The following is a 27,526-nucleotide window of genomic DNA, read 5'->3' on the forward strand; positions in this document are numbered from 1 at the left end:
GCTGTGCCACAGCATTGACTTCTGCTGGCTAGCAGCTCGGCTAACTGATAGCTGGCTGTTGGAACTCCTCCGGCGCTCAGCGGAGTTCCGCCTCGGTGTCACCGACAGACAAACGCATTTGGTTCCCACTTCCACTGTCTATCCATCCGGGATGTCTCTCCTGGAGAAGTTCCCGACCCCCGGCAGGCTGTTGCTGGACGACACGTTGCCGCTGACGGCGTTGATCGAAGCCAGCCAGAACCTGCAGTCCCACACGGTGAGTGCTTACCTGGACTGGCCCTCCAGCAGCGTTTGGCGTCGGTTAGAGGCGTATCTGGGGCCCCGCTTCGATGTTTCTGAAGAACTTCTCAAGAGAGGAGTAGTTGCTGGTACAACTATCGGACTCCGCTGTGTGTCTGTAACCGAGGGGTTTGATCTCCAGATTAAACGTAGCTGTAAAATCCCAGTTTACAACTTTAAAGCGTAATTACAGTCGTCAGAACTTCATTAGAAACACCAAATGTACTCTTGGAGCCTATTTTCGGACGCTCTGACTGGGCAACTTCCTAGAAACTTTCCTGCTGATTTGCTCTGGAGATGAAGGAGAACGAAGCAGGACGGGACCCCCTGTCCGATAATAGGCCCAAGGCGCTGTGCGTTGTTGACAGTCTGGCGGGGATCAGCTGAGTTGGCTCAGCATGCTGATGCTAGGCCAGCCCCCCATAACAGAATCAGAACCTCTGCTCTCTGCCCGGTATGATCATCGTTACTGGACCTTTCCACCAGTGAAATCTGCAGAGACTACTCCTATCTTTAGTTTCCATCCAGAGCCGGCCAAAGCCTTTTTGGGGCCCGATGCATATTTTCATTTGAGGCTCCCTGTAGCAAACAAAATAGTAATAATAATTTAGATTTTGAGATGCAGGGTGATATTTAAGTTTGCCATTTTATTTTAACTATTGGAACGTAACACTTACAGAAAAACACTGAATTTACAGTAAACAAGTTAAGAAGTTTAATGTCTTATATTTCTCCAACAGAGATATCAGCCAACAGCAATAAGAGTTTATAGTTGATACCCCATTTGTGTACCAACTATAAAAACATAGAAACACTTGCCATCAGACTGCTGAACTCTTAACTGGACTGCACTTAAAATCTGGTCTCCACTTTATACCTTGCACATGTACAGAGCTAAATAACTTCTATTTTACTGTCAGTCCTGCACTTTATATTTTATATTTATATTTATATTCATATTTTATACTGTATTTTATTTTATTCTGGAGTAACCTCACAACATTGGAAGCTCAAAACATTGTCCTGAGCCGTATGCAACAAAATTTCGTTCTGTATTCACCCTGTGCATGCAAAATGACAATAAAGTCAGTCTAAGTCTAATTTTTTCCATGTGTAATAGGATTTAGGTTTGTATTACTCAGTTTTAATTTTAAAAAAGCATCATTCTAGTTTGGTTCTCTTGGGGGTCCCATAGCGGTGTGGAGGCTCATATGCCTCGGACCGGCTCTGTTTCTCTGCAGATGCTGTCAGCATTAAAGGCTTAGCCTGACACTGAATGTCCAGCTCTGCTCAGTAAAACACCAGACTACTTCAGCAACACACAATAAAACACGTTTAATTTATAAATGATCCACCAGCATCTCTCTTAGCTGCTGCCTACTCACATGCGCACACACACGTGCACATGCATGCACATACTTACACACATAAGGGAAAGGAAATGACCTCACAGGACAGTACCCTCTTTAGGGAGTAGCGTATCTAGAAGAAAAAAGGAGTGGAAATCCAGTTAGGCGTCATTTACTGTCTCCCATATGGAAGTGTGGCGATGGACCAGCACTAAATGGTGAATTATTTCTCTGTTGTTCCTAATCAATGTTTAATCAATCAGTCTATTTGTACAGCACATTTCAGCAACAAGGGAGTTCAAAGTGCTTTACATCATAAAAATACAACAACAAAAAAATCAGAGTTATAGAACACACAGTTACACATCAAATATATTGATTAAGGTTTAATTTCTAATGTTTCAGAAGCAACTCTAAACTGCTGGGTTTTTAGTTGTGATTTAAAGGAACTCAATGTTTCAGCTGTTTTGCAGTTTTCTAGAAGTTTGTTCCATGTTTGTGGTGGATAGACGCTGAATGCTGCTCCTCCATGTTTGGTTCTGGTTCTAGGGATGCAGAGCAGAACCAGAAGACCTGAGAGGTCTGGAATATTAACACAGCAGATCTTTAATTTATTGTGTTGCTAAGCTGTTCAGTGGTTTGTAAACTGCTGACAGTAATTTAAAGTCTATTCTCTAAGTGTAAGGACTTTAGAACTGGGTGATGTGCTCTAACTTCCTGGTTTTAGTCAGAACGCCAGCAGCAGTGTTCTGGATCATCTGCAGCTGGAGGATAGATACTTTTTATCCAGACCTGACCTGTGAAGATGCTGCTCCAGTAATAAATATGACTAAAGATAAACGTGTGGATGAGTTTCTCCAGATCAGGGGAGCCCAAAGCGGGTCCTGGAGGCCCGGCATCCTGCATATTTTAGTCTCTCCCTGGTTTAACGCACCTGGATCCAATGATGGCTCGTTAGAAGGCCTAAGAAGAACACTGACATGGTGAAAAGGTTGAGGGAGCGGTGAGAATGATTCATATGTGTGAACAAAACATTATGTGGCGTTTACATCTCAACGCGCTGCCCAACTCTGTCTTCCCTGTAAAGTTTATGTCTGGTCCCGGTTGGCCGGTGCCTCAGTGGTTAACGAACCAGCGCTGACCTCATCATGCAGGTTCAGCCCAGTGAGGAGTTTCACGCTCGGCTTGCAGTCACGCATCACGCTGGTTTTATATTATTTTATTATTATTTTTAGTAATAATTTTTCCAGTTACACGATGCATCAAACCATATCAAATGCTTGTGCACTTAGTCAGACAGAGTTAATGCGCGCGGGCGAAGGAAGATCAGATAAACTCTTCCCATAAACCTGAGCAGCCAGAACAGTTTCTGTGACGCTTATTAAAACCTCAACAGACACGAAATGGAAGAACTACTGAAATCACATTAGCAGCATTAAATTAAATTTATTATTATAAACCTTTATTTTACCTTTTTTTCTATTTCCTCCCAACTACACATATTTATAACTTATAACGAGTAAAATAGTTTTTATTTTAGAAGGTGTGATTTCTCTGAAAGCCTTTTCATTTGATTATCTTTTTATGAAATGTTTTTTGCCTCTGAAATGATAAAGGAGGATAAAACATGTCAAACATTTTCTGTTTGTCATGACGGTTAAATGTTTGTGTTCAGCCAATCGCAGCAGCTCATTATAAATACTGTAAACTAGTGGAAGGTTGAATTGGATTACACTGAATAAAGGAAATCCTCATGTCTGCTTTGTGTCTCAGGAGTACATCATCAGAGTCCAGAGGGGCGTGTCTTCAGACAACAGCTGGCAGGTAAATGCACCAATCACAGCCTTAGCTTACTCATAGTAGGAAGATCTCATAAAATGTGACTATAAATAAACCAATGATTAGTCTTGATGTCCAAATACTTTTGATTCAGAGAGCCCAGAAACTAATTCATTTTTATTTCCAACAAGGTTTTAATAGAAAAGGTTTCTTCTGGTAAACATCCTGATAACTGCACCTTCTAAACTGCTGTATGTCTCTTTTATATAAAATATATTTTTTACATATTTGTTGAAAATGTCCATGTTGTGACAATTTGCTTTGATACAGATAATCTGTGAAACAAATTGAGTTCCTCTGTCTTCTCCCAGTGCTGACTATAGCTGACTATAAACAACCAATGAGAGCCAGGAGGCGGGTCTTAGCGCTGTTAATAACAGTCTGCTACACTGCAGTTCGTGGATCCAGCTGTAAATCCCAAAGCTAGTTAGCATAGTCACCAATGACGGCAGATAAACGGTTTCCCTCTCAGGGTAAGTTGTTTCTCCACCATTAGTGCATTTATCATTGCATACGTGAGGTTGATTGACAGCACTAAGACCCGCTTCCTGACTCTGATTGGTTGATTTTGATCTAACGCGATGCATTTCTTACTAGCTCAGGGAGCAGGTAGAGGAGAACCTGATACATCACAGATTATCTGTCTTATAGCAAACTGTCACAACATGGTGGCAGTTTGAATAAATATGAACAAATCTTGTATATATGTGTGTGTGTGTGTGTGTGTGTTACATACTAGGGCTTTAAGCAACAAGTGTCTCCATTCCTCTCAGCTGCAGATGAATGGTGATGAAATACTGATCTAACAGGACGCTGTGCTAGTAGATGACACATCCCATTAAATTCACATATCTGAGAATATTTTATATCAATAGATATTAACAGTGGTGCAGTTGGTAGCACTGTTGCCTTGCAGGTCCTGGGTTCGATTCCCGCCCGGGGTCTTTCTGCATGGAGTTTGCATGTTCTCCCTGTGCATGCGTGGGTTCTCTCCGGGTACTCCGGCTTCCTCCCACAGTCCAAAAACATGACTGTTAGGTTAATTGGTCTCTCTAAATTCTCCCTATGTGTGTGTGTGTGTGTGTGTGTGTGTGTGTGTGTGTGTGTGCCTGGTTGTTTGTCCAGTCTGTCTCTGTGTTGCCCTGCGACAGACTGGCGACCTGTCCAGGTGACCCCGCCTCTCGCCCGGAAGCTGGAGAGGCAGCAGCTCCTCCTGACCCCTCTGGGGACAAGGTGTTAGAAAATGGATGGATGGATGGATTTGGAAAAACATTTATTTTTTTCCAACCACTGTGGTTTAGAGTGATGTCAGGGCAGCCATCTTGTTTCACAGCTTGTACAGCCTTAAATTCAGGTTGACTGTCTGAAGTTACGATGGAAACAGAAAAAATATTTTCTGTTATTTATAATTTCTTTTTAAGGAAAGAAAGGGATGGGAAAAAGTCAGTTGAAGCTGACAGAATGTGTTTCTTGCAGGTTATTCGCCGCTACAGCGACTTCGACATCCTGAACAGCAGCCTGATGGTGAGTTTCATGCTAACTGAAACAAACACCACATTAGCGGTGAAATACAATAGAATAGAATAGAATAGAATAGAATAGAATGACTTTATTCATCCCAGCAGGGAAATTACTTCACAGTTACAGCAGCATAGAGACAAGACACAATAACAACTACCACTGAGTAGTAGTTGTAGATAAAATAAAATAAAATATAACATGCTGTCAATATTAAAAGCAGCTTAGAGCAGTCCTTGCAAAGATTCAAAAAATGCAGATACAGTATGTATATGTAAATATATGTACAGCAGTGTGCCACAGTGCATTGTGTGAAATTGGACTGATTAGTGCAGAACAATGATTTAGCTTTTATTGTACAGTGGCAGGAAGGATTTCCTGTATCTGTCCCTACGACAGCGGAGCTGGAGCAGCCTATGTGAGAAGGTGCTCCGCTGTCTGTCCACTATGTGGTGGAGAGGCTGCTGTTTATTGTCCATAATAGACAGAACCTTCTTCAGTGTCCTCCTCTCCACCACAGTTTCCAGGGACTCCAGCCTTAGTCCCAGTACAGAGCCAGCTTTCCTGATGATTTTGTCTAGTCTATTAGAGTCGCTGGCTCTGATGCTGCTTCCCCAACACACAGCAGCAAAGAAGATGGCGCCGGCAACAACACTGTGATAAAAGGTCTCCAACATCTTGCTGCACACATTGAAGGATCTCAGCTTCCTTAAAAAATAGAGTCTGCTCATCCCCTTCCTGCACACAGCGTCAGTGTTAGATGCCCAGTCCAGTCTGTTGCCGATTACAACTCCCAGGTATTTGTAATCCTCCACCTCCTCCACCACTTCCCCTTTGACCTTTAGTGGCCGTGAAGGTATCTTCTTCCTTCTGAAGTCAATCACCATCTCTCTGGTCTTACTAATGTTGAGCCTCAGGTGATTCTGCTCAGACCACTCCACAAAGCCGTCCACCAGTGTCCTGTACTCCCCCTCCCCTCCATCCCCTATACACCCGACAACCGCTGAGTCATCAGAAAACTTCTGTAGGTGACATAATTCAGAGTTGTACTGGAAATCAGTGGTGTACAGGGTGAAGAGAAAGGGAGAAAGCACAGTTCCCTGTGGAGCTCCTACATCACTGACCACCACATCAGACAGGACACTGCCCAGACGGACAAACTGTGGCCTGCCTGTCAAGTAGTCAGTCACCCAGGAGATCACTGAGTCGTTGACACCCATCCTCTGCTAACGTTAATAAACTGCCACTGGTTTCTAATTCTGTTTGCTGGGTTAAAGTTGCTGTATGTATCTTTTATAAAAAACATTTTTTTATATAGTGATTGAACTGTCATTATGTCATGACAGCTATGCTAAGTAGCCCAGGCTAGTAAAGGCTATGCTAACTAGCTGAAGCTAGCTCTCCATTCTCCTCCTGGCGATAATCCCCAAAATGGCGACAGCAAATGTTGTGATAAAACACCAGTCAGTTTGTTGTTCAGCAATAATTTAATAATTGTTTTTTCAAAATGGTTTCTTTTGTTGAGTATTCATCACCCAAACAATGTAGACATCGTCACAATACAATACTTATACCTTTTTGAATTCTGCTCCTAAAACCTAATCAAAGTATGAAAAACTAAAACTACTACTATAACCAATAAAATCTAAACTAAAACTAAACAATATTTAACTAATAAACTAGGAAACACACTCTAAAATCTGTCTAAAACTAACTGAATTAGACAAACAAAAAATCTAATTCAGTTAAAATTAGACTTTTTGTTTGTCTAATTCATGTTTTTATAGTTTAGTATAGTTTAGTTTAATTTAGGGAAACTAAATTATAATAACAAACCCAAAACTATTATAAACCAAAACTTTTATAACCCTGGTTAGAACATAATGTGTGTTTTGCAAAGACTATAAGTACAATAACGAACCCTGATGAATCACTCAGGAAGTGTTATGTGGTAAATTATTCGTGTGGAAGAAGAAAAGCAGTGCAGTAACCTGAGCTGCAACTTTCCAGGTCCGTTGGTCTGGGTTTTCCCACAGCTTCGTCTTGGCTAATCTGCGTCGCTGATTGACGGCGGATTGCAACACTCAGACCCCCTGCTTGATCCTGCAAAACAGAGTCTCAGTTCTGCTATTTTTATCCGTCCAAATCTGAACTTTGACATTTTTTTTAAGGTTGACTGATTTGTGCTGCGGCTCAGGAATATGCAGAATCACCGACTGGTAAATATTAGCTCTGAGATTACGCTTTTAATCAAAGTGCAGAACCGGAAAGTTAGAATGTGCTAAAGAGAAATGTAAAATCTAGATGTAGGTAAGTAATTTCCCTGCTGGGATGAATAAAGTACTTCTATGCCTCACTTATTGGTGTGAAACTATGGAATACATTTAATAATCTCAAATTATAGACTTAGACTTAGACTTGTACTTTATTGATCCTTTGGGAAGACTCCCTCAGGAAATTGAAGTTACCAGCAGCTCCCAGGCAAAAAACAAAGATAACACACAGTAAGTAAAGTGCAAAAGAATACAAAATACAAATTAAATACTAAGGTACACACCAAATGTGAGCAACCAAAACCTTAAATTATGCAAGAAAAACCTTAAATTATGCAAGAAACAAGGAATAAGAATATAAGAATATAAGTAAATATAAATACAACACAAAAATATATATATATAAGAATTTGGCGGATAGATTGACCAGTGATATCGTATTGCACTATGTGGTTTGACCTGATAAGTATGGAGAAAAATACAAGGGGTCACTACTCCTTCTACCCTCTGTCCTGTGTCACCTCCCCCCCCCCCCCCCCCAGTGAGGAATTGTACAGTCTGACGGCATGGGGGACAAAAGAGTTCTTAAATCTATTGGTCCGGCACTTGGGAAGCAGCAGTCTGGTTTTTGGTGAGCGTTTTAAGAGCCTTAAAATGCAAAATTATAAAATCTTATGCTGGTTTGTATATGTATATGTAATGTGTTTAGATATCTGTCTCTTGTTGTAGACTACTGTCTATGAAAAGTGTATAGTATAAGCATATTGCTCTATTTGTAGAATTTAGTGGTTTATAAAATATCCTTTATTTTCTTTCCTTTTTGTGACGTTTTAAGGTAAACAAATAAAACTAACTTTACCCAACTGCGTTTATTTCAACCTGAAAAGCATTCATGACATTTTTTAAAATTCATTCACTTAAAAATAAATATAAATAGTTCAGATAACAACTATAAGAAATTATGAATGAAAAGGAGAAAAAAAAGAATATAAACTTATATCTGCTCCCTATTCAGTCCTGCTGCTGCTAAAATAAGATTATTGCAGGTATATAATCTGGTAGAGCTGAACAATAAATCAATAATATGTATTTCAATATGACACATCTGGTAGAATATTCAATATAAAAACTATTCACTGAACCATGATGTAGAACCGCACAGCATTCTGGGAGATGTAGGCAGAGGAAAGACTTTAGCCGCTAAACTTCTTTTGGCTAGCTAAGCTAGCTTGGTGGGATCAACTAACGTTTTGGTTACCTAGCAACAACCTGTTGAGTAACGGCGCAGCAGCAGTTTCAGGTTTTGCCCCCGTGCCTCTTAGCTGCTTAAAAGCAAACAACAACTGCGTGAAATAAAAACTGGGTTAATTAGAAAAGGTCATGTTTATCCAAACTGAAATACTTCCAGTTTGGCAAAATGTCAGAAATTTGAAACAAAAATGATCAATAATTATCGATATTGATTGATATGGAATGCTTATATGTTTTTCAGCCATATTGTTCAGCCCTTTAATTTGGTTATTTATATATATTTTTTATATAAGTGGTGTTTGTTTGAAACTGGAGATATTTCTTACTGACTTGTAAATGCAGAAAATGTTTGATTGTAGCGGTTTGCAGCCAAACTTTAGTAGAACCGGGTCGTACCCTGATATCTGGCCTGGTCCGCTTACATCAGGCATCTTATTTTATACTAACAGGATATTTAGAATCTACAGACTTGAAAATCTAAGTTATCTGATTATTAAGCCTTATTTGTTGGAGAAAAACTAGACACGCAGAGACATGGGGATGAACGGGAACCAGGTCCTGTAAGACACTGGAGCTGGACCAGAACTGCAACATTTCTCTTCACCGTTGGCCCGTTTTTGGTCACAATCACAGGAAGCTGGCAGTGTTTCTACCCATTTCCTGCTCTGGGTTATCACCCCAACTTTGAACTGGTGTCTTTATCCAGCTTGAGTCCAGCTTGTCTTGGGATCTGTGTTTGTTAAAGCTGCAGGACGTAACTTTTATAAAAAAAATATTTTTTACATATTTGCTGAAACTGTCACTATGCTAAATAGCTCAGGTTATGCTAAGTTAGCATAACCACCGATGATGGCAGATAAACAGTTTTCCTTTGACGATAAGTTGTTTCTCCGCCGTTAGCGTGTTCATGAGTTGATTGACAGCGCTAAGACCCGCCTCCTGGCTCTGATTGGTTGATTTTGGTCAAAGACCTGAATTTGTTCAGATGGGAATATCAGCTCACGGAGAAGATGGAGGAGATCTATATTTTCACAGATTATTTGTCTCATGGCAAAATGTCACAACATGGTGACAGTTTTAACAGATATGTTAAAAACATATATTTTTTTAATAAAAGTTAAATACTGCAGCTTTAAATCTCAGTAAAAAGTCTGTGGAAGGAGGAAAACCTCTGGTGTTTGTTTCCAGATCTGAATGACTTCCTGCTTTCAGGTGTGTGGAATCAGTCTGCCGCTCCCTCCAAAGAAACTGATCGGAAACATGGACAGAGAGTTCATAGCAGAGAGGCAGAGGGGGCTGCAGGCCTACCTGGACTCCATTACCCAGCATCCCCTGATCTGCACTTCCCTGTTTGTCAAGAAGTTTCTCGACCCCAACAACTACTCAGCCAACTACACAGGTTGGTACTCAGCTTTTATCTATGAAGAACTTCTGGTTGCTGTTTTCTGTGGTTAAGGAGCTCCTGAATTCCCTCAGATATTTAATCCCATCCTGAAGTGAAAGTAGACTTGAGATGATGCAGTCTGTCTCTTTCTGTCTCTTAGAAATTGCTCTGCAGCAAGTCTCCATGTTCTTCAGGTCAGACCCAAAGTGGGAGGTCCTGGAGCCCCTTAAGGATATGGGTAAGCATCGCCCTCTGACCTCTCAGGCCGGGAAGTGCATTGTTGTCATGAGTTTTGTCATCTAAAATGACATTATTATACAAGACAAACCAGAGAGGATTCTGTTTTCTGTCCTCTGATAAACATTTGTTCATTTCTTTGTTTTCTGCCTTTTTTTCCTCTAAAAAAATATATCTAATTACTGCTATTAAGAAAAATGCACCAAACCTTTAAATTGTAATTTATAGTTTAAAAGTGGTTCATAATTTTTCATGAAACTACTGTGTTCAGTAAAATTTGTGGTCGTAATATAATCCTGCATATCAGAAACATTTACCACATGTAAACAGAAATAAAAACTAGAATAATATACATACGTAAAAGCAAAAGTTGATGTACATCCAGATCCTTTAAATCGTTGCTGTTGTAGAGAGAAAGTTCCTTTAGTGGCTTTGAAATTAGGCCTGGCCAATAAATCAATAACAATATATCTTGTGATAAATGTATTATTAATAGCAATAGGTAATATTTCCAATAGAATAATCAATATTATATAATAGTATAATATAATACTGTATATACTGTAAGTATATAATAGTGGAATCTACTAACTCTCTGACTCTTTGGTTACCTAGCAACTCACTCTTTCTTTGGTTACCTAGCAACAACCTGTTGAGTAAATTGTGCAGCAGCAGATTTGGACACTGTTGCCTCATAACTGCTTAAAAATAAAGATTGTGAAGTGAAAACTGGATAAAACTGGAAAGGTCACACCACCAGTTTGGCAGCATTTCAGATATTTCAAATAAAAAAACCTAATCAATAATTATCGACTGATGTTAAACTCGTAGACCATGGCAAGTTTTTCAGCTGTACTTAAAATGATGACCTCATCTATAAGAGAAAGCACAGAGAAATTGTAAAATGTTTGGAAACAATTGTGTCTTAATTTGATTGATGAACTCGCAGGCTGATTAGAGTTCAGAAACTGACTGTTTAGAGAATAGAAATATATCCGTTGTTGTCCCACACTGGGGAAATACAGGTGTAACAGCAGCACACAAAGATTAAAACGTGTTAAATAAATAAAATGTATAACAAACCATATACTGTACAACAAGGAGATGAAAATAACATAAAAATACTGTGCAGTTATTAGAAAAGTCTTACTAGGATGTTTTAAAACAATGTTATGTGTATTGGTGCATTATAAAGACAACAGACTATTTTATATATGAAAAATAAAAACAGTGCGGAGGATCAGATGATCGACTGTATTTTTTGGGAAGTTGTAGTTGTTAATTTTCCAGGAGAGCGATGGATTTGATCTTGTGTACTCACGCCGTTACATCATCATCCTTTGCTTCCTGATTTAGCCAATGTGACTCAAAATGCCCTTAATCTCGGAAAAGTGCATTTTAAAATTAATTATCTCCTTTTTTGGTCAAATGTTGATGGTATATTAACTAAATACACTGAATTAATTCTGGAAGATTTTAAAATCTGTTTTGTACTGTTTCAGGATGGAGAATAAGGAAGAAATATTTCCTGATCAAAAATAAGGAGCAGCCTAAAGAGCGCTTCCTGCTGAGCTGGGTAAGCAGGACGCCCGACTCTTCAGGTGTTCCCGTTGAACACGGAGAACAAGCATGTGGCTCAGTAGAGCGTTGCATTGAACTGCAACAGGATTCAATCAGGCTGATCCTGGTTTTCATTTGTCCTTCAGAGCGAAAACGCTGTAAAAACTTCTATGAAACTTTAAAATCTCTCATTTTTCCTTTAACTGGAGGATTTCCTCCTTCTGTCTCAGCTGAAAGTCGCTGTACCGATTAGTTCAGGGTGAATCAGACAGAACTGCCTCCGTTCGTGGTTCCTGACTGCTTGGGTCTGATGTTTCTGTCCATTCTTGATTTAAATCCTGCAAACGCAGCTCAGTTTTATCCTGTGTTGTGTCTGAAACCGGACAAAGTGACAAGTTAATCCTTTAAATCAATGAACAGAGAAACAGCAGCAGGTTTTCTGTTTGACCGCCTGTTTTTGTGTCTGCAGGTGGATCTGGGTCCTGATAAGTTCCTCTCAGACAAAGACCTGCAGTCGGCCCTGAAGCTGCTCTCCAACCCGTCTGTAAGCTCTCTGCTTTCTGAGGGGTTTGATATCGTTCAGTTGTTTTCGCTCTGCAGTTCTCAAGTTCCTGTTATCAGGAAATGGAGAAAACTGCTGCGTTGCGACTGTTTCTGCAGTTTCCTCTGGCAGAACGGAGCCGATAAACGAGCAGCGCTGTGAGAATTGTTCCCTGCTTTTGCTTTTTTCTTTCTGCGTCTGTAAGGACAAAAACTGCAGAGTCATCAGAATCCTGCTAAGAAGCACAGCAGCGAACCGGGTCAGAACTCATGCTGGGATTTCTGTTTGGAGTTTAGTTCTTCAAATCTAACAAAGTTGGTGTCAAACGTTAGTGCAGCAAAATTTTTCTTTTCAGTTTAAAGGTATTAATAAATGTTTCCAGAGGTCATGAAAGGTCAACCTTTCACCTTCTTCAAAAACAAAATTGGGGCCTATCAACTCTGCAGCAAAAATTGTTGTTTTGTGCTGATTTTGTTCAATTTCGTTTTTCAAACTAAATTGGTGTCAAACGTTTGCAAAGTCTTGACACCAATTTCATCGAACGTTTCGTTTAATTTTGTTTTGTTGGGGTTGACCTTTTGACCTTTAAACTTTCACTAATATCTTCAAAGCAAAAGCAGCACAAACAAAAATGTTTGCTCCACAGACACAGCTGAGTTTATTGACACAAATTTTCTCTGATTTGAAGATGATGAGGTGGCTGGTTGACCTTTCATGACCTGTGGAAACATTTATTAATATCTTTAAAATGATGGCGGCACAAAAAGAGATTTTGCTGCACAAACGTTTAACAGCAGTTTGTTAGATTTGAAGTAACGTCACTCAGGCGTCAGAAGGAGACGAGGAGCCGTTTTATCCTTTTAAATGAGCTTTCTGCTCCAAACTGGGTCAGAACATTAAACCCATCCATCAAATCTGGACCTCCGGAGCTCCACGTTCTGGACAGAACCTGCTGTCGGTTCTGGTCTGGGCTCCTTTTGCTTAAATTCCTGCATCAATACAGCGACGCATGGAGACCAGCGTGAGGTTCTGCTGAGGTTCTGCTGAGGTTCTGGAAGCCCAGGTTGCTCTGATAGTACCTTCAGCCCATCTTTGCTGGTGGTTCTGGTGTCTCATCTTCCTCTGGACTCCATAGATCCTCTCTCGGATTCTGGTTCTGGGCCACCGGTTGATGTGGGTCAGTAAAAAGTCCCGGTGGAAAATGAAACCAGCATCTCCATGAACCCAGTGGACCAGAACGAGAACCGGCAGATGACCCATATGATTACTGACAGTGTAGACTTCAATTTGGACTTCTATCTTCCTGGTTCTGGTCCTGTGGGTTCTGGGTAAGACTGACTCAGACCAGCCCGGATGGTAATCACGGTTGGTTCTTTTCCAGACGCCATATCTGAGTCCGCTGCTGTTCTCCAGCACCAGCGAGTCTTCGGCTCTGCTCGTCCGGCCCTTCGGTGAAAGAGGCTCCCTGAGGGACCAGATCTGCAAGGTAACGGGCCTCCTGCTACATGCGCCGCCTCTCAAACAGAACCAGTACCTCTCTGACATTTGGCCGGACCTCCTTTAGCTGCTTTTTCAAACACACGTTCTCTGTTGAATCAGTTCGAAACATTTCTGAGACGTTGAAACATTTATTTCCACCCAGAGTTTGTTTACATTTTCTCCAGTTTGCTGTGGAGAAAGTTGGACCTCTACGGTCCAGAGACTCTCTGTGGGTTTGGGTCTGGACTCTGGAGGCCAAACTGCCCATTGAACCAGTTTAACCTGAACCAGTTTAATGTGAACCAGTTTAATGTGAACCAGTTCAATTTTAAACTATTCAGTGTGAGTCTGTTCAATGTGAATCTGAACCAGTTCAAGTTGTACTTTTCATTTCTCTCATTTCTCCCTCTAGCGTGTTTGTTTTGGCTGCATTTACCCAGAATTCCCTGCTCTGTAGTCCACTTCCTGCTTTGGAAGCGATCTCCGGTCCCATGTTAATGAAAACGAGCTGCTAAATCCAAATAAAGAACAGGTTAAAAGATGACAATACAGTTAGAGGTTTCTCTTTTTCTCTCCTTCGTTATTTTCTGGTAAAATTTAACGCATCGTCTGCTGCTCGGCATGAAACATGGCAGATTCCTGGAACTACTGCAGACACTTTGATAGCTTCCTGTGGAGCAATGTTGTGGCTTTCAGGACAAACTCCCAGAGTAGAATAGGAGCCTGGCTGGTTGAGGGGTTTGAGATGGATGTGGTCCAGATGTTTTCTCTCCACATGAACCTGAAATAAGTCTTCCTCTCTATCTGGATGTGTCCAGGTGAAACCCAAAGAGAGTCACCTGAAGAAGTACTGCAACCCCAAGAAGAGCCAGGGCCTGGAGCTGGAGCAGATCCAGCTGTTCGGCCGTCAGATCCTGGAGGTAAACACGACGCCTGCATGTAACCGACCCGAAACGCCGGCCCGCCGCTGCAGCTGTCTGTCTGTCTGTCTGTGTTCAGAGCCTGAAGCTTCTCCACGACAGCGGTCTGTTCTTCGGCCATCTGCATGCCTCCAACGTCATGGTGGACGACGGCGTGTGTCGGCTGGTGGATGTGGAGAACGGCATGCTGGGAGTTCCCTCTGTCCTGAGGCCGGCCTTCACGCAGCTGAGGAAGATCAACGTACGTGAGAATGACCTTCACCCTCACCTGTGGGGTCCCTCAAGGCTCCGTCCGTGGGCCATTTCTGTTCCCGTTAAACTTTAGGTTTATTTTTGGCGTTAAGATGCAGTTAGTCAGCGCGGGGCGCAGCGCTGCTCACAGCTCACCATCATATCGCACGCAGCACAGCTGCAGCAGTGCAGCCAGGTCAGGCAGACCCAGACCTGCGTGTCGATAGCCTGCCAGTGTTCTGAAAACAGCAAAAGTTCTGCAACTCACTCAGAAACTGAAAAATATTCCTGCCGTTGTTTTCTTCCCACCGGTTAACTCTTTTTCTTTTTTCTTTTTTTGAGTGACCTGGTCTTAAGCCACTTATCATTATTATTTTTAATCACAATTCTCTGGGCAGCTAACTGTGTGTTTTACACTTTGATCTCACTTCACAGCAAATAAACATTGTTTACATGCTGCACCTTGCAGACCACAGTTTGAGAAAGACTGATATAGATTTACACAAAAATAAAAAATATAATTAGAGAATTGGGATGACATGCTGCAGTGTTGGGTTAAATTACAACATAAAATATTGTGAAGTTATTAAAACTACCATTAAAAACAGTGAAAATGAGTATTTGATTAATAAAAACAGACTATTTACAGGAAGTGAAAATAAAACTACAAACAGCAGCAGATTTATGAAGCTTATCTGGAGCAGCATGAAGCTGTGATCAGATCACAAAACCACCTTCTGTTTCCACCTTCAGACTACAGAAAGCATCGATGTGTTCTGCTTCGGACATTTACTGTACGAGATGACGTACGGCCGGCCGCCGGACAGCGTCCCACTGGACCAGTTCCCGTCTGCCCCGCACGCCGCCGTGGGTCTGTATCGCCACTTTACTCTGGATCAAACATCCTAACAGCTCCACACCATGTCTGACTCCATGTCTGTGTTCAGTATCGGTTCTGCAGTCCATCCTGTCCGCAGACGCCTGCAAGAGCGGCATGCCGACGGTGCCGGCGCTCATCCAGACTCCGTGAGTCCAGATCCGCTGCAGAGATCCAAATGCACAAGAAATGTTTGTTTTCATTCTCAGTGTTTCAGGCTTACAGGGAAATGAAGAAAATTAAACCTAAAAGGAATCATGTCAAATAAAAACAAAGGAAATGATAAATAAAACAGACATAAAAATGGATTAATAAAGTAATCTGGCACTTTTAATTTAAGTATAAAGTTGTATGCGATCAGCAAATACACAGCAGATGTTGTACTGAATAATCTGAGATTATTGTGAACAGAATCTCTGGTAATGACCAAAAACAACAGTATGGTCACTGAAACAACTTGAACCTGATAAAAGTAACAGTAAATAAAAATATTACAGAAAATTAACCAATATTTTATGAAATAACCTAATAAAACAGGCTGGGACAAAAATGATGCTACCTCTCAAAAATATGGAGATTAATTTGACTGCAGAAAATTGTCAAACTAAACTGTGTTCAGTTTAGGCAGGAGCTTCAGGCTCCTTACCAGCCAGTTGGCCTAGTTAAAGTATAGCCAGTTGTCACTGTGCTGTTTGGTGTGGATCACAGGAAGCCCAGGAGAAAGTTAACCAGCAGGTTAAATAGGTTAAATATTATATAATCAAATATTACATAATTAAATGTTATTTAAATTTTTACATTTTAGAAAAAGTTTAACGCAAAGAAAAGAGAATAGAGTAGAAAAAAACGAAGTCTGCTTCCACACCTGCAGAAAGAGAAAAAACCTGAGAAATCACAATAAAAACCAACAAATGCAACAACATCACTGAAAAGTACACAGTACTAGTTAATACAAGCAAACAAAAATATTCAACATAAAACAAATGTTTGCATAAATATCCACCCCTTTTAAAGAGACAGTAGATACGAAGGAAACTAGAGAGGGAGGACCCCAGAATCATTCATATTTACTAGGAGCACACCGATTTATCAGCACCAATTTCCTTAATTCTAGGACATCTGTGATTCGCTGATACTGAAATGTGAAGCTGATCTTATGCATCAGCATTTTGTACCTCAGCAAAGGTCTAAACATCAACCTCTGCAGTGAGAGGTTTGACTGACACACTGGCCCACCAGGTCTTCTCTGCATGTTTTAAGTTAACAATGAAACGCAATTTGTGCAGCAGTAAAATTTACTTTTGTTTTGTATCTTTCAGGCTCTTCAGTGACGTCAAACTCAAACACTCAGAAAAACTGCAGATAAAGGTGAGAATGGGAGGAGAGCTAAAAGCATCGTAGTTTCAGAAATGATCAGAAACCTGACCGAGTCCGTTCTCCGTCAGATTCCCAGCCGCCTGAAGGAGGTGCTGAAGTCGGCAAAGGGAAGTTTGGAGAAGCGGCTGCATGAAGAGCAGAGGATGGTGGGTTCTGCTGGGTTTGGTCGCCGCACAGCTTTCACTGTGCAGACGTGGTTAGCAGTTTTCTGGATAACTTGAGTTACTACAGAACTGAAGTTATTATCTTTGGACCTAAAAAAGAACGATCTAGAGTCAATGCACAGCTGCAGTTATTACAGCTGGAAAGTAGAGATCAGGCTAAAATCTGGGTATGAACATTTAGAGCCACATAAAGACGGTTACAGAGTCGGTCTTCTGCCACCTGAAGAACATTTCCAGGATTAAAGGACTAATGTCCCAGCAAGATCTAGAGAAACTCATCCATACTTTTATCTTAAGTTGCATCGATTACTGCAACAGGTCTGCCTACAAAAAATCAATCCTCCTGCTGCTGCTGGCGTTCTGACCAAAACCAGGAAGATGGAGCCCATCACCCAGTTCTAAAGTTTCCTGTAGCTCAGAGAATAGACTTTAAAATGCTGCTGGTAGTTTACAAACGGCTCAAAACCACAATACATTAAAGATCTGCTGCTGTTGTATCAACCTTCCAGACCTCTCTGGTTCTGGTTCTGCTCTGCATCCCCAGAGCCAAAAGCAAACATGGAGAAGCAGCATTCAGCTTCTATGCATCACAAATCTTTAACAAACTTCCAGAAAACTGCAGCACAGCCGAAGCACCGAGTTCCTAAAAGCCCAGCTGTTTAGAGTTGCTTCTGAAACATTAATCAATAATCTGATGTGTAAGAAGAACAAAATGTAATGTTTCAATTGCTGACTTTGAATTCATTCTGTGACTTTGTGTTTTTATGATTTAAAGCACTTCGAACTGCCTTGTTGCTGAAATGTGCTGTACAAATAAAGTTGTTTGATTGACCGAGTGGTTCTGTCTTCCTGCAGCTGCATCAGCACCGGCGGCTGACCCGAGCTCAGTCTCACTACGGCTCAGAGGAAGAGAAGAAGAGGAGGAAGATCCTGGCGAGAAAGGTGAAACACGGAGCAGCTGCTTAGCGCCTGCTGCTCAGTTTCTGCTTTTATCTGACGATTCGGAGCAGAAACGTCTCTGAAGCCGTTTTTGTCCCTGCAGAAATGCAGACAGTCAACGTGTGAGAACGAAGAGGACGTCTCTGTCCGAAACAACAACTCTGGTAGGTCAACCTCACACTGCTTCCTTTTCCTCAACGTTTACTCAAACGAAGCAGCCAAAAACATACTTGTTGTATTAACAGAATAAAAAATTAATATAAGAACAACAAAGTCATACCACGGTATCAAAATGAGGAACGTTGATCATCTTATGAAATTTTACTTTGGTATTGTTTCGTCTTTTAACACATCAGCATCAAATAATTATGAGCAGCAGAACTCTGAGACGAGCTGAGCTGCTCACCTCAGATCTTAATTACACTATTGAAGCTTTTTTCTCATTTAAATGTAAAATTTCTTATAAATCTGCAGTTTCTTTTGGTAATTTTGCATCTTGTTTTGGTTAATGTTATGACTTTATACTTGTAGTTTTAAAAAATCAATCTTTCCGTCTGTGCCTAATAATCTGTCATAGTTTTGCTTCAGTAAAATTAAAAGTTTTTTGATCATAACATCTGATGTTATGATGTCAAACTCATTTTTCAGTTTGACATCTTTTATTTCAGGTCCAATATATACATTTTACAAATAAATTTTATGGCACTAATTTAGCTCTATAGTTTGTTTTGTAAAGGAAGAAGGAAGAGATGGAAAAGGGTGATGCAACCAAGACATGAGCTCCCCCTGCTGGAGGAGTGAGGCAGTGAATAACAACAACCTAATGTTATAGATTCGTTGCAACTTGATGTCGCAGATGCAAATTTTTAGCTGTGAAATTCTCAACATAATGCGGTAAATCTGAAATTAATGCCTGATATAAAAAACAAAAAGGGATGCAGTGTTTTGCTACTTATTGTCAAAACTACGACAACTAGATCAGCAAAACGTTTTAACTAAAAAAAGCGAGTGTGAGGGAGGTAGGTCATTTATGCTAGCTTGACTTTGACAACTTTAACATGTAGATGTGCTGCAGAATTCGGTGTGTTTCAGTTCAGTTAAAAAATAATGCAACTCACACCAACCACTTCTGTGTTCAGACAATCACTTATTAATGATCACAAAATAAACGTCAAGTCTGAAAACATAATCTATACCGGACTGAATGTTTTATTTTAAATCCTGATGCTCTAGTGGAGCTGTTGTCAGTCAGTTGCTACGACAACGGGAATCTGCATAGCATAGCTGACACAGAAGAGCAAGTAAAAGTGGTTTTGAGTTGTTTTTCATTCCTTCCTTCTTCCCTTTCATAACACCTAAACTATGGAGCTAAATTGGTGCCATAGAGTTTGTAAAACAATATGTGTATATATAAAAGGAAATTGAAACTTCAGAAACATTAAATGTGTCTATATCCTGAGGAACTGCCTCCCACTTCGAGGCCAGAGGTCATGACCCCTCTTCCCCCATCTTAGGCTGTTTTTCTGTCTCCACCAGGTTCAGGAGCCAGTTCACCTCCCACCTGTCCTTCTTCCCCCACCCCTCCTCCTGCTACAGGTACACCTGTCTCTCTGTCTCTTTAAGGGTTGGGCAGACTGTAGCGCCCCCCGATGGTGGAGGCTGTGTTGCAGCTCAGATCAGTAGCAACATGTGTGTGTTTGGTTTTGAAACCCTGCATGTGTGATTATGAAGTCTAACTGGACTTGTCTGTCTGTCTCCTGTCCCACCAAGACGTCTCCAGGCAGGTGTCCTCCTCTGGTGTGTTTTTTAGATGAACTTTCTCTCTAAGCAGCCAAACTCTTGAGGCAAAAGTATTCACACCCAGCAACATTTTCCAAATACTTCAGTACCGAGGACGTTTTATGGCTTGGATTAACCTGGGTGAACCCTAGACCATTTTCTTTTATCTATAAACTTTAAATTCTAAGGAATATTTAACACTGGTACTGAAAGACATTTTAAATATCCAAAATAAAAAAACAAAACAACAAGTAAAATGAATTATAAAGTGTCTGTAAGCAAAATTGTCCTTCAAAAAGTTTTAGTTGACACCAAAACACCACACTGAAGACTTTTGTCATCCAATTGTTGGTCAAAAGAGAAAAACGAAATTGAAATTATTGAGCATTTTAACTTATCGATCAATTGATTTATTGTTTATTGTTACAAGACGAAGATGTGAATACTTTTTTCCAGCCACTGTATCCAGAGAATAACTGAGATCTTTCTAGAAATCCTGGCTGCTTGGAAAGACTCCAGGTCTTCCTCCACTTCCTGGTGGTTAAATCTCGATGCTGATTGGTCCGATCACCCGATAACGGCCATCTTTTCCCTCTCTCTTCCATCATAGAGCATGCTCCGTTCTGACCGTGTCTTTGGGTAAAGTAAAATAAACCGAATGGTGTTGTTGATGATGGACGTCTGTCGGTTTTTAAATCCGTCGTACGCCCTGATCTAACAGCAAATACCTAATGTGTTAGCGCCTGAAGCTGAAAATGATGACTGCGCTCGAACAGCGCGCACAACAAGTCGGCGGCGATTGCTCCCATCAGGGCGTACGCTTTTAAAAACCTCACAATCTCCAACGGCGTCCGGCTTGCTTCCTCCTGTTTCCGTTGCAGATTGTGATCCGTCTCTGCATGGATGTCTGTGTGGAGTCAGAGGAATTTTTTAGACCTTTCTCATTAGGAAACCTGTTGAACTTCAATTTATTTGCTCTATTAGCTCTGAATTATTTTGCATTCACTCTTTTTTTTTTGCGCTGAAACTAATATTTATTCAGAAGTTTTTAAAATGTTTTTTATTCAGTTTCCTGCATCTTTAAACTGTCACAGAGAAAAAACTGAGCTACTGTGTGAACCAGGTCTGCAGAGTCTCTACATTGTTTTACCTTAAGTTGTTTTTAAGCCTTAATAGCAGAAACATTTATGATTTTTTTGTCATCAGACATGACAGAAAACACAAGTTCTGTTTCAAACCAGATAATCAGCATTTTAAACATTTTTATCTCAAAGATGTCATTTAGGTGGCATTTCAAAGTTCAGTAGAACTTTAATAATAAACAAACATAATTAGCAGCAGTGAGCACACTAATTTTTCATCTAGCGTTTAGCTAACTTTGAGGTGTTTACCGCAGTTAGCTTCCCCTAAATTAATTTTTCCAGTTAAACTTTAAAATGCTAATTTACTCTGCTGTTTTGTAGACTTTCAGCTGAATAAAATTTGACACCTGTTTTTGGTCATTCTTCAAGTAGTCAGTGGTTTATATTCACGCTCTTATTTTGAAGGCATTTATGCAGCAGTTCTGTTTCCTCTTCTCACGTTTTCTCCCAACAACTTTATGTGATACTGGGACAAAATAAATCATGGACAGTAGAGAACAAGATAAAAACATAAATGTAGTATCTAAAGGTGGTATAAAAGATGTAAAAATGTTGAGGAGGCTTGTAGTCTTTTAAGGGCAAATATAATTTGAATTAACATTAGAGCTTTAGCATTAGCTTCCGCTAAATACTGTGCTGTTGTAACGCATTAGCCAGACTAATGTTTATGATCTGCACTTTAGGGGTTAGTGCAGCTAAGTTTTGAGTTAGTGGTGCCCACAGTTAATGACCAGAGTATTTTTATGTGAACTAGAAGTTAAAAAGTATTTTTAGAGAGATGCCTGAGCAGCCTGAACGTTCGGTGAAAGGCAGCAGTCATCCTGCAGTCAGTTGTATCTAAAAACTCGACAGTGTTTCAGGAGATGTTCTGAGGTTCCTGGCTGCTCCCATCTTTGTTTTTTTTTTGTTGAGGCATCCTTTTAATGACGATTCGTCCTGGAGAAAGTTTCTGCTGCTTTCTGAGGGATGAACAGGAAACCCAGCAGAGCACGAGTTTCTCCAGGCCCGTCAAGCTGCTGGCTGAAGTTGGAGCCCCCACCTTCTTCAGATATAATAGCATTGGTGTCAAACATTTATGCAGCTAAATTTTTTGTTTTTACCACTATTATATTAAAGATAAAAGTTTCCAGAGGTCCTCATCAACATAAGAATACTACACTTTTGCTGCACAAACGCAGCTGAGTTGATGGACACCAAATTTGTTTAATTTGTAGATGTGAGCTGGGGTTAGGGAGTTGACCTCTGATGACCTCTGGAAACGTTTTCTAATACCTTTAAAAGGATAACGACACAAATGAAAATTTGGTAACACTTTATTTGAAAGGGGTGTGCAAGAAACTGACATGCCACAGTCATAATAGAATAGAATAGAATAACTTTATTCATCCCAGCAGGGAAATTATTTCGCAGTTACAGCAGCATAGAGACAAGACACAATAACAACCACCACTGAGTAGTAGTTGTAGACAAAATAAAAATAAAATATAACATGCTGTCAATATAAAAGCAGCTTAGAGCAGTCCTTGCAAAGATTCAAAAAATGCAGATACAGTATGTATATGTAAATATATGTACAGCAGTGTGCCACAGTGCAGTTGTGCAAAATTGGACTGATTAGTGCAGAACAATGATTTAGCTTTTATTGTACAGTGAGATGGCATGTGGCAGGAAGGATTTCCTGTATCTGTCCCTACGACAGCGGAGCTGGAGCAGCCTATGTGAGAAGGTGCTCCGCTGTCTGTCCACTATGTGGTGGAGTCTTCATGAATGTTTATGACTGATGTCATGAAGTGTGAATTGGTCAATAATGACATTTTAATGCAAAGTTGCATTACAGCTTGTATTGAAAGTTTATTGAAAGTTAAAAGTTGAGCCTGCAGAAGAGGGCCGTGGTTGATTTTTAGACCTTTGCCAAGATAGATAAGACGAGATCGGCTTCACATGAACTATCGGCCGATCAGCCCTAAATAACAGTGTTGACTTTGCATTAAAGTGTCATTATTTCCTGAATGTCACCTCATGACAACATTCATAAACATTCATGAAAACCCCTTCATGTTATGACTGTTCATATCAGTCTTTTTTCAAATAAAGTGCCACAGAACATTTTTCTGCCAACATTTGACACCAGTTTTGTTACATTTGAGTAATTCCAGGGGACTGGTTGACCTTTGACCTTTAAACTTTTATTAATATCTTCAGAGCAAAAGCAGCACAAATGTAGTCAAGCTGATGGACACGGATTTTGTTAGACTTGAAGAAGGTGGAGAGCCAACTTCACTGAGGCCTGCTGGATGTTCTGCCGCTGCTCTGCTTTTAGCTTCACGTTTTGCTTTTTCAGTTCGGACCCTGGCTTTTCCTCCGCTGTGAGAATGCAAAACCACCAAAATTCACAGCGAGAGCAGCAGCTCTTAGCAGCTAAAGCCCGGTTCGCTCCTGCGGTCCGTTTCCTCAGGAGTAGTCCAAACTTCCTAGAGATGCTTCAGAAAAGTTGAAAGTGTCCAGACTGAAGACGGATTCTCTGGTTCAGTCAGTGAACTGAGGGTGGATGGACTTCAGTCCTGCTGATGGTTTCTGGGAGCTGCTGTCAGAACAAAATCAACCTGGAAAACGTCCTCAGTTCGACTTTGAATGATCAAGAGAAATGCTTTCATTTTAGCAAACATTGAGGAGATTTCTTAGATTTCACAACTTAAGAAAACAGAAGAGAGTGATTATAGGTCAGCCTGTCACAACAACAGGTTTTGCTGGACGACAAATTTTCCCCAATATTATTGTAATAAACAATAATATTGTTGATTTGAGACCATTATCAAGTAATATAATGATAATGGTTTAATAACAATGCAAGAACACATTATCAAATAAACTTTAAATTCTAGTGAACATTCAGCAGTGGAACTGGAAGATGTTTTAAATATCCAAAATAAATTTAAAAAAGGAACATCAAATAAAATGAATTGTGAAAACAAAACAAAATGATCCTTCAAAAAGAGCTGGTTGAGACCAAAACACCAGACTGAAGACTTTATCATCCAGTTTTTGGTAGAAAGACAGGAAAACAATAAGTCATATAAATTATTTATTGTTGAGCTCGCTTTAATTCATCATGTGATTTACTGATTATTGCAACAGGCCTAGTAGGTTTTCTGAAAAATATGTAGCTGAATGAAAATGCATAAGATATTTAGCATCTTGTTCCCATTTCTCTTCATTATTCATCCATAAACTAAATGAGGTTTTTCATCTCTACAATCCTGAGGGATTTTTTACCCTCAGTTCAGTGTTAACGTTTTCAAAGCTTTGATTCTCCTCCGGCCGGAAGGGGTCCAACGTCCAGACTTTAGTTTTAGACCTTCAAATGGCGACGGAGATAAAAACGGAGCGTTAGCTTCATAGTTACTTCCTGTCCTAAATTAATGCATCACTGATATGAAGCGAAGTGACTGGTGGCTGTTTTAATTAATACTCCATTGACCTGACTGCCAGGCTAAATTGTCTGGACGCCACTCAGAACAATCTGGGTGCCAAACTCAGGCACCAAAAGCTGGTACCGAACACTGGCACAAATCACAAGCACCAAACATTGATCTGTTAGAAACAATTGCCAGAAGCAAATGCAGGCACCAAACAGCATTATCAAACATGTGACCCAAACATTGCAACAAGCAATGGTACCAAACATGGGCACCAAAAGCTGGCATTAATTGCCGTTACCAAACATTAATGCTAAATGTTGACACAAAACGCTGGTACCAAACTCTGATACCAATTGTTGATATCAAATACTGGTACCAGTTGTTGACTCTAAACATTGGTACTAATCATCAGCACCAAACGTTGGCACCAAACACTGGCACCAATTGTCTGTATCAAATGCTGGTACCAATTTTTGGCCCTCAACTTTGGTACCAAACGCCATCACCAAACATTTGTGCCGAACGCTGGCACCAAACACTGGTACCAAGCATAGGCACCAAATGTTGGTACCAAACGCTGGTCCGGGTAATGACAGAAACATCAGAAGAACCAGGCAATGAGTTTGATCTGTAGAAAATGGTTGAAAATCAGAAGCTAAAGTCAGGAAATGTTTCCGGTCCCATCAGATTCTGAAGGTCCATCTGGTGCAACCTGAATCCAGAACCAGACTCTTACTGACAGCAGCTCCCAGTGAAACCAGCAACAGCTCCTCTCTAACGCTCCTTCCTCTCTGTCGCTCCAGGGTCAACTCCTTCTCCAGCTCCACCTCCAGCTCCGCCTCCGGCGCCGCCCCCACCCACAGCGCCGGACTCTTCCTCCTCTCCTCCTCCTCCTCCGGGTCGGGCCGCACTGCTCAGCTCCATCCAGACCTTCAGCAAAGGCAAGCTGAAGAAGGCCGACACTGCGGACCGCAGCACGCCGCGGTTCTGACCCGAAGCGTTGCCGCGGCGACCGGCAGTCCGCACTGTGCTCGCTCCGTCCCAGAGATGTGAAAACAATCACTAAGAAAGTTCCTTTGATCTGTTCCTGCTTCTGCTGCCTTTTAACGGTTTTAGTCTGTTGCTGCGAAGAAACGGGTCAGAACTGCACAATCTGCAGCAGTTTTTGTTTTTAAAAGAGAGAGACATCTGGATGTTGTTGGACTTTTCTTTCAGCAAACCAGAGTCCAGTAGCGATCAGAAAAACGTCCAGGAAGCTGCCGATTCTTCATTTAAAGTTTTTGTTTCTGTTTTTTTGCACATTAGGAAAAACCGAAAGGAGTAAATTCCTCCCAAATGTTTTCTATAATTTACAACAAAAGGTCCAATCTTAGAATATTAACTTATTAATGAAGTTGTGACTTTAGGAGAAATAAAGTGAATATTTTATGTGTTGAATGTCCAAACTCAGACGGATGGATGTCTTCCAGCCGATGCTGGACTAAAACGACGGAAACAATCAACAGTAGACAGCGTTCTCCCTCCATACAGCCGATCTGCTCTGAAGTTAACCCTCAGCTGTGTCTGTCAGGCATAGTTAACCCTCAGCTGTGTCTGTCAGGCATAGTTAACCCTCAGCTGTGTCTGTCAGGCATAGTTAACCCTCAGCTGTGTCTGTCAGGCTTAGTTAACCCTCAGCTGTGTCTGTCAGGCTTAGTTAACCCTCAGCTGTGTCTGTCAGGCTTAGTTAACCCTCAGCTGTGTCTGTCAGGCTTAGTTAACCCTCAGCTGTGTCTGTCAGGCTTAGTTAACCCTCACCATGTCTGTCAGGCATAGTTAACCCTCAGCTGTGTCTGTCAGGCTTAGTTAACCCTCAGCTGTGTCTGTCAGGCGTAGCAGGTTGGATAGTTGAAACCTGACAGGATGTTCGTTGTGTCCAACAGTTGTTGAATGTTAATTTCAGAGCCCAGAAGTTGTTTTTCATGCAGCTTTGTTAAAATGTTTTATTGCTTTTGTGCCATATGGATTACATCGTGCCGATGGAGATCTTGAATGTTTCTTTCTTTGCATGTGACAGTTTCGTACATAGAGGACTTTATATTCAGCTCCTGTGGTGATGACGACAGCCACGTTGGAGACAGGTTTTTTGTTTGAAATCAAACCAAGTTCTTGCTAGAATCCTAAATGATTTATTTTGGATCAGTGCAATCCGGGCTGGTCCAGAACCATCTTTAAATGATCTCAGAATGATCTCTGTGCAGCACTTTAGAGGTTCGGTCCAAATGACTGTTTTTATTCACAGAGGCAGCATTGAGCTGCAAACTCTAAGAAGTTTACTGGATTTGCAGCTGATTTTTTTTTCCTTTTTTCTTTTGAGTAAATACGTTAAAAAAAAATTGCTTCATGTGAATGAAAACTCGCCTAAAAAACGGTTCAGGGAAACAATGAGTCGTGTATTGCACATGCTTGTATTTGATTGCACCATTTAATGGGGTGAATTTAAAATGCTTAAATAAAAACAGATTTCTTTACAATACCTCCCGTCTCCTGCTTATTGTCAGGACTGATGTGTTCTGGTAGTGGCAGCATCAACCTGAGGGAACCAAAATAGTCCTGGCAACACCAGAATGTCCATACTATCTCAGTTTTGGTTTTTGCTGGTTGTAATAATGGTACCACGTTGCAATAAGGCTCCTCTTATAAGCTAATAAATAGCTTATAGATATGTTATCAGTTTATTTTTAAACACTTTATAAATCATTAAATGTTTATTATGAATTAAGTAAGGGTGAGAAGGAGACAATATGCTAAAAAATATGTTTAAAATGCTTATTGTGTTTACCGAGTAGTCTGAAATGATTAGTGTAATAACTTTAGATAAAGGTGAAAAGATTTGCCTCACCATTTGGCAAGTTCTTGTCTCCGTCTCACTCTTAGTTGATATATAGTAAACAGTAAATGATTTATAAATGTTTAGAGAAAAATTAAT

The 27,526-nt window shown here is 40.6% G+C and overlaps 1 protein-coding gene across 3 annotated transcripts; it reads left to right on the forward strand.

Annotated features, from left to right (window-relative positions):
* Positions 1 to 27,073, forward strand: pxk (PX domain containing serine/threonine kinase). 3 transcript variants are annotated; one of them, XM_028002137.1, is made up of 19 exons: positions 2 to 256; positions 3,402 to 3,452; positions 4,944 to 4,991; positions 9,722 to 9,908; positions 10,054 to 10,131; positions 11,633 to 11,706; positions 12,160 to 12,234; positions 13,613 to 13,717; positions 14,529 to 14,630; positions 14,710 to 14,871; positions 15,615 to 15,732; positions 15,809 to 15,887; positions 17,058 to 17,106; positions 17,184 to 17,261; positions 18,135 to 18,221; positions 18,322 to 18,382; positions 19,755 to 19,814; positions 20,608 to 20,636; positions 25,362 to 25,474. In XM_028002137.1, exons 1-18 carry the CDS (start codon positions 152 to 154, stop codon positions 20,622 to 20,624), a joined length of 1,536 nt encoding a protein of 511 aa, XP_027857938.1. In that variant the 5' UTR covers positions 2 to 151; the 3' UTR covers positions 20,625 to 20,636; positions 25,362 to 25,474. The 3 variants fall into 3 exon arrangements, with proteins under 3 accessions (XP_027857937.1, XP_027857938.1, XP_027857936.1); XM_028002136.1 differs by lacking the exons at positions 20,608 to 20,636; positions 25,362 to 25,474 and adding an exon at positions 19,989 to 20,601 and having other exon boundaries at positions 1 to 256; XM_028002135.1 differs by lacking the exon at positions 20,608 to 20,636 and having other exon boundaries at positions 25,362 to 27,073.
* The last annotated feature ends 453 nt before the right edge of the window (positions 27,074 to 27,526 follow it).

The sequence above is a fragment of the Xiphophorus couchianus genome, chromosome 20 (assembly GCF_001444195.1).
Source record: "Xiphophorus couchianus chromosome 20, X_couchianus-1.0, whole genome shotgun sequence".
Lineage (NCBI taxonomy): Eukaryota > Metazoa > Chordata > Actinopteri > Cyprinodontiformes > Poeciliidae > Xiphophorus > Xiphophorus couchianus.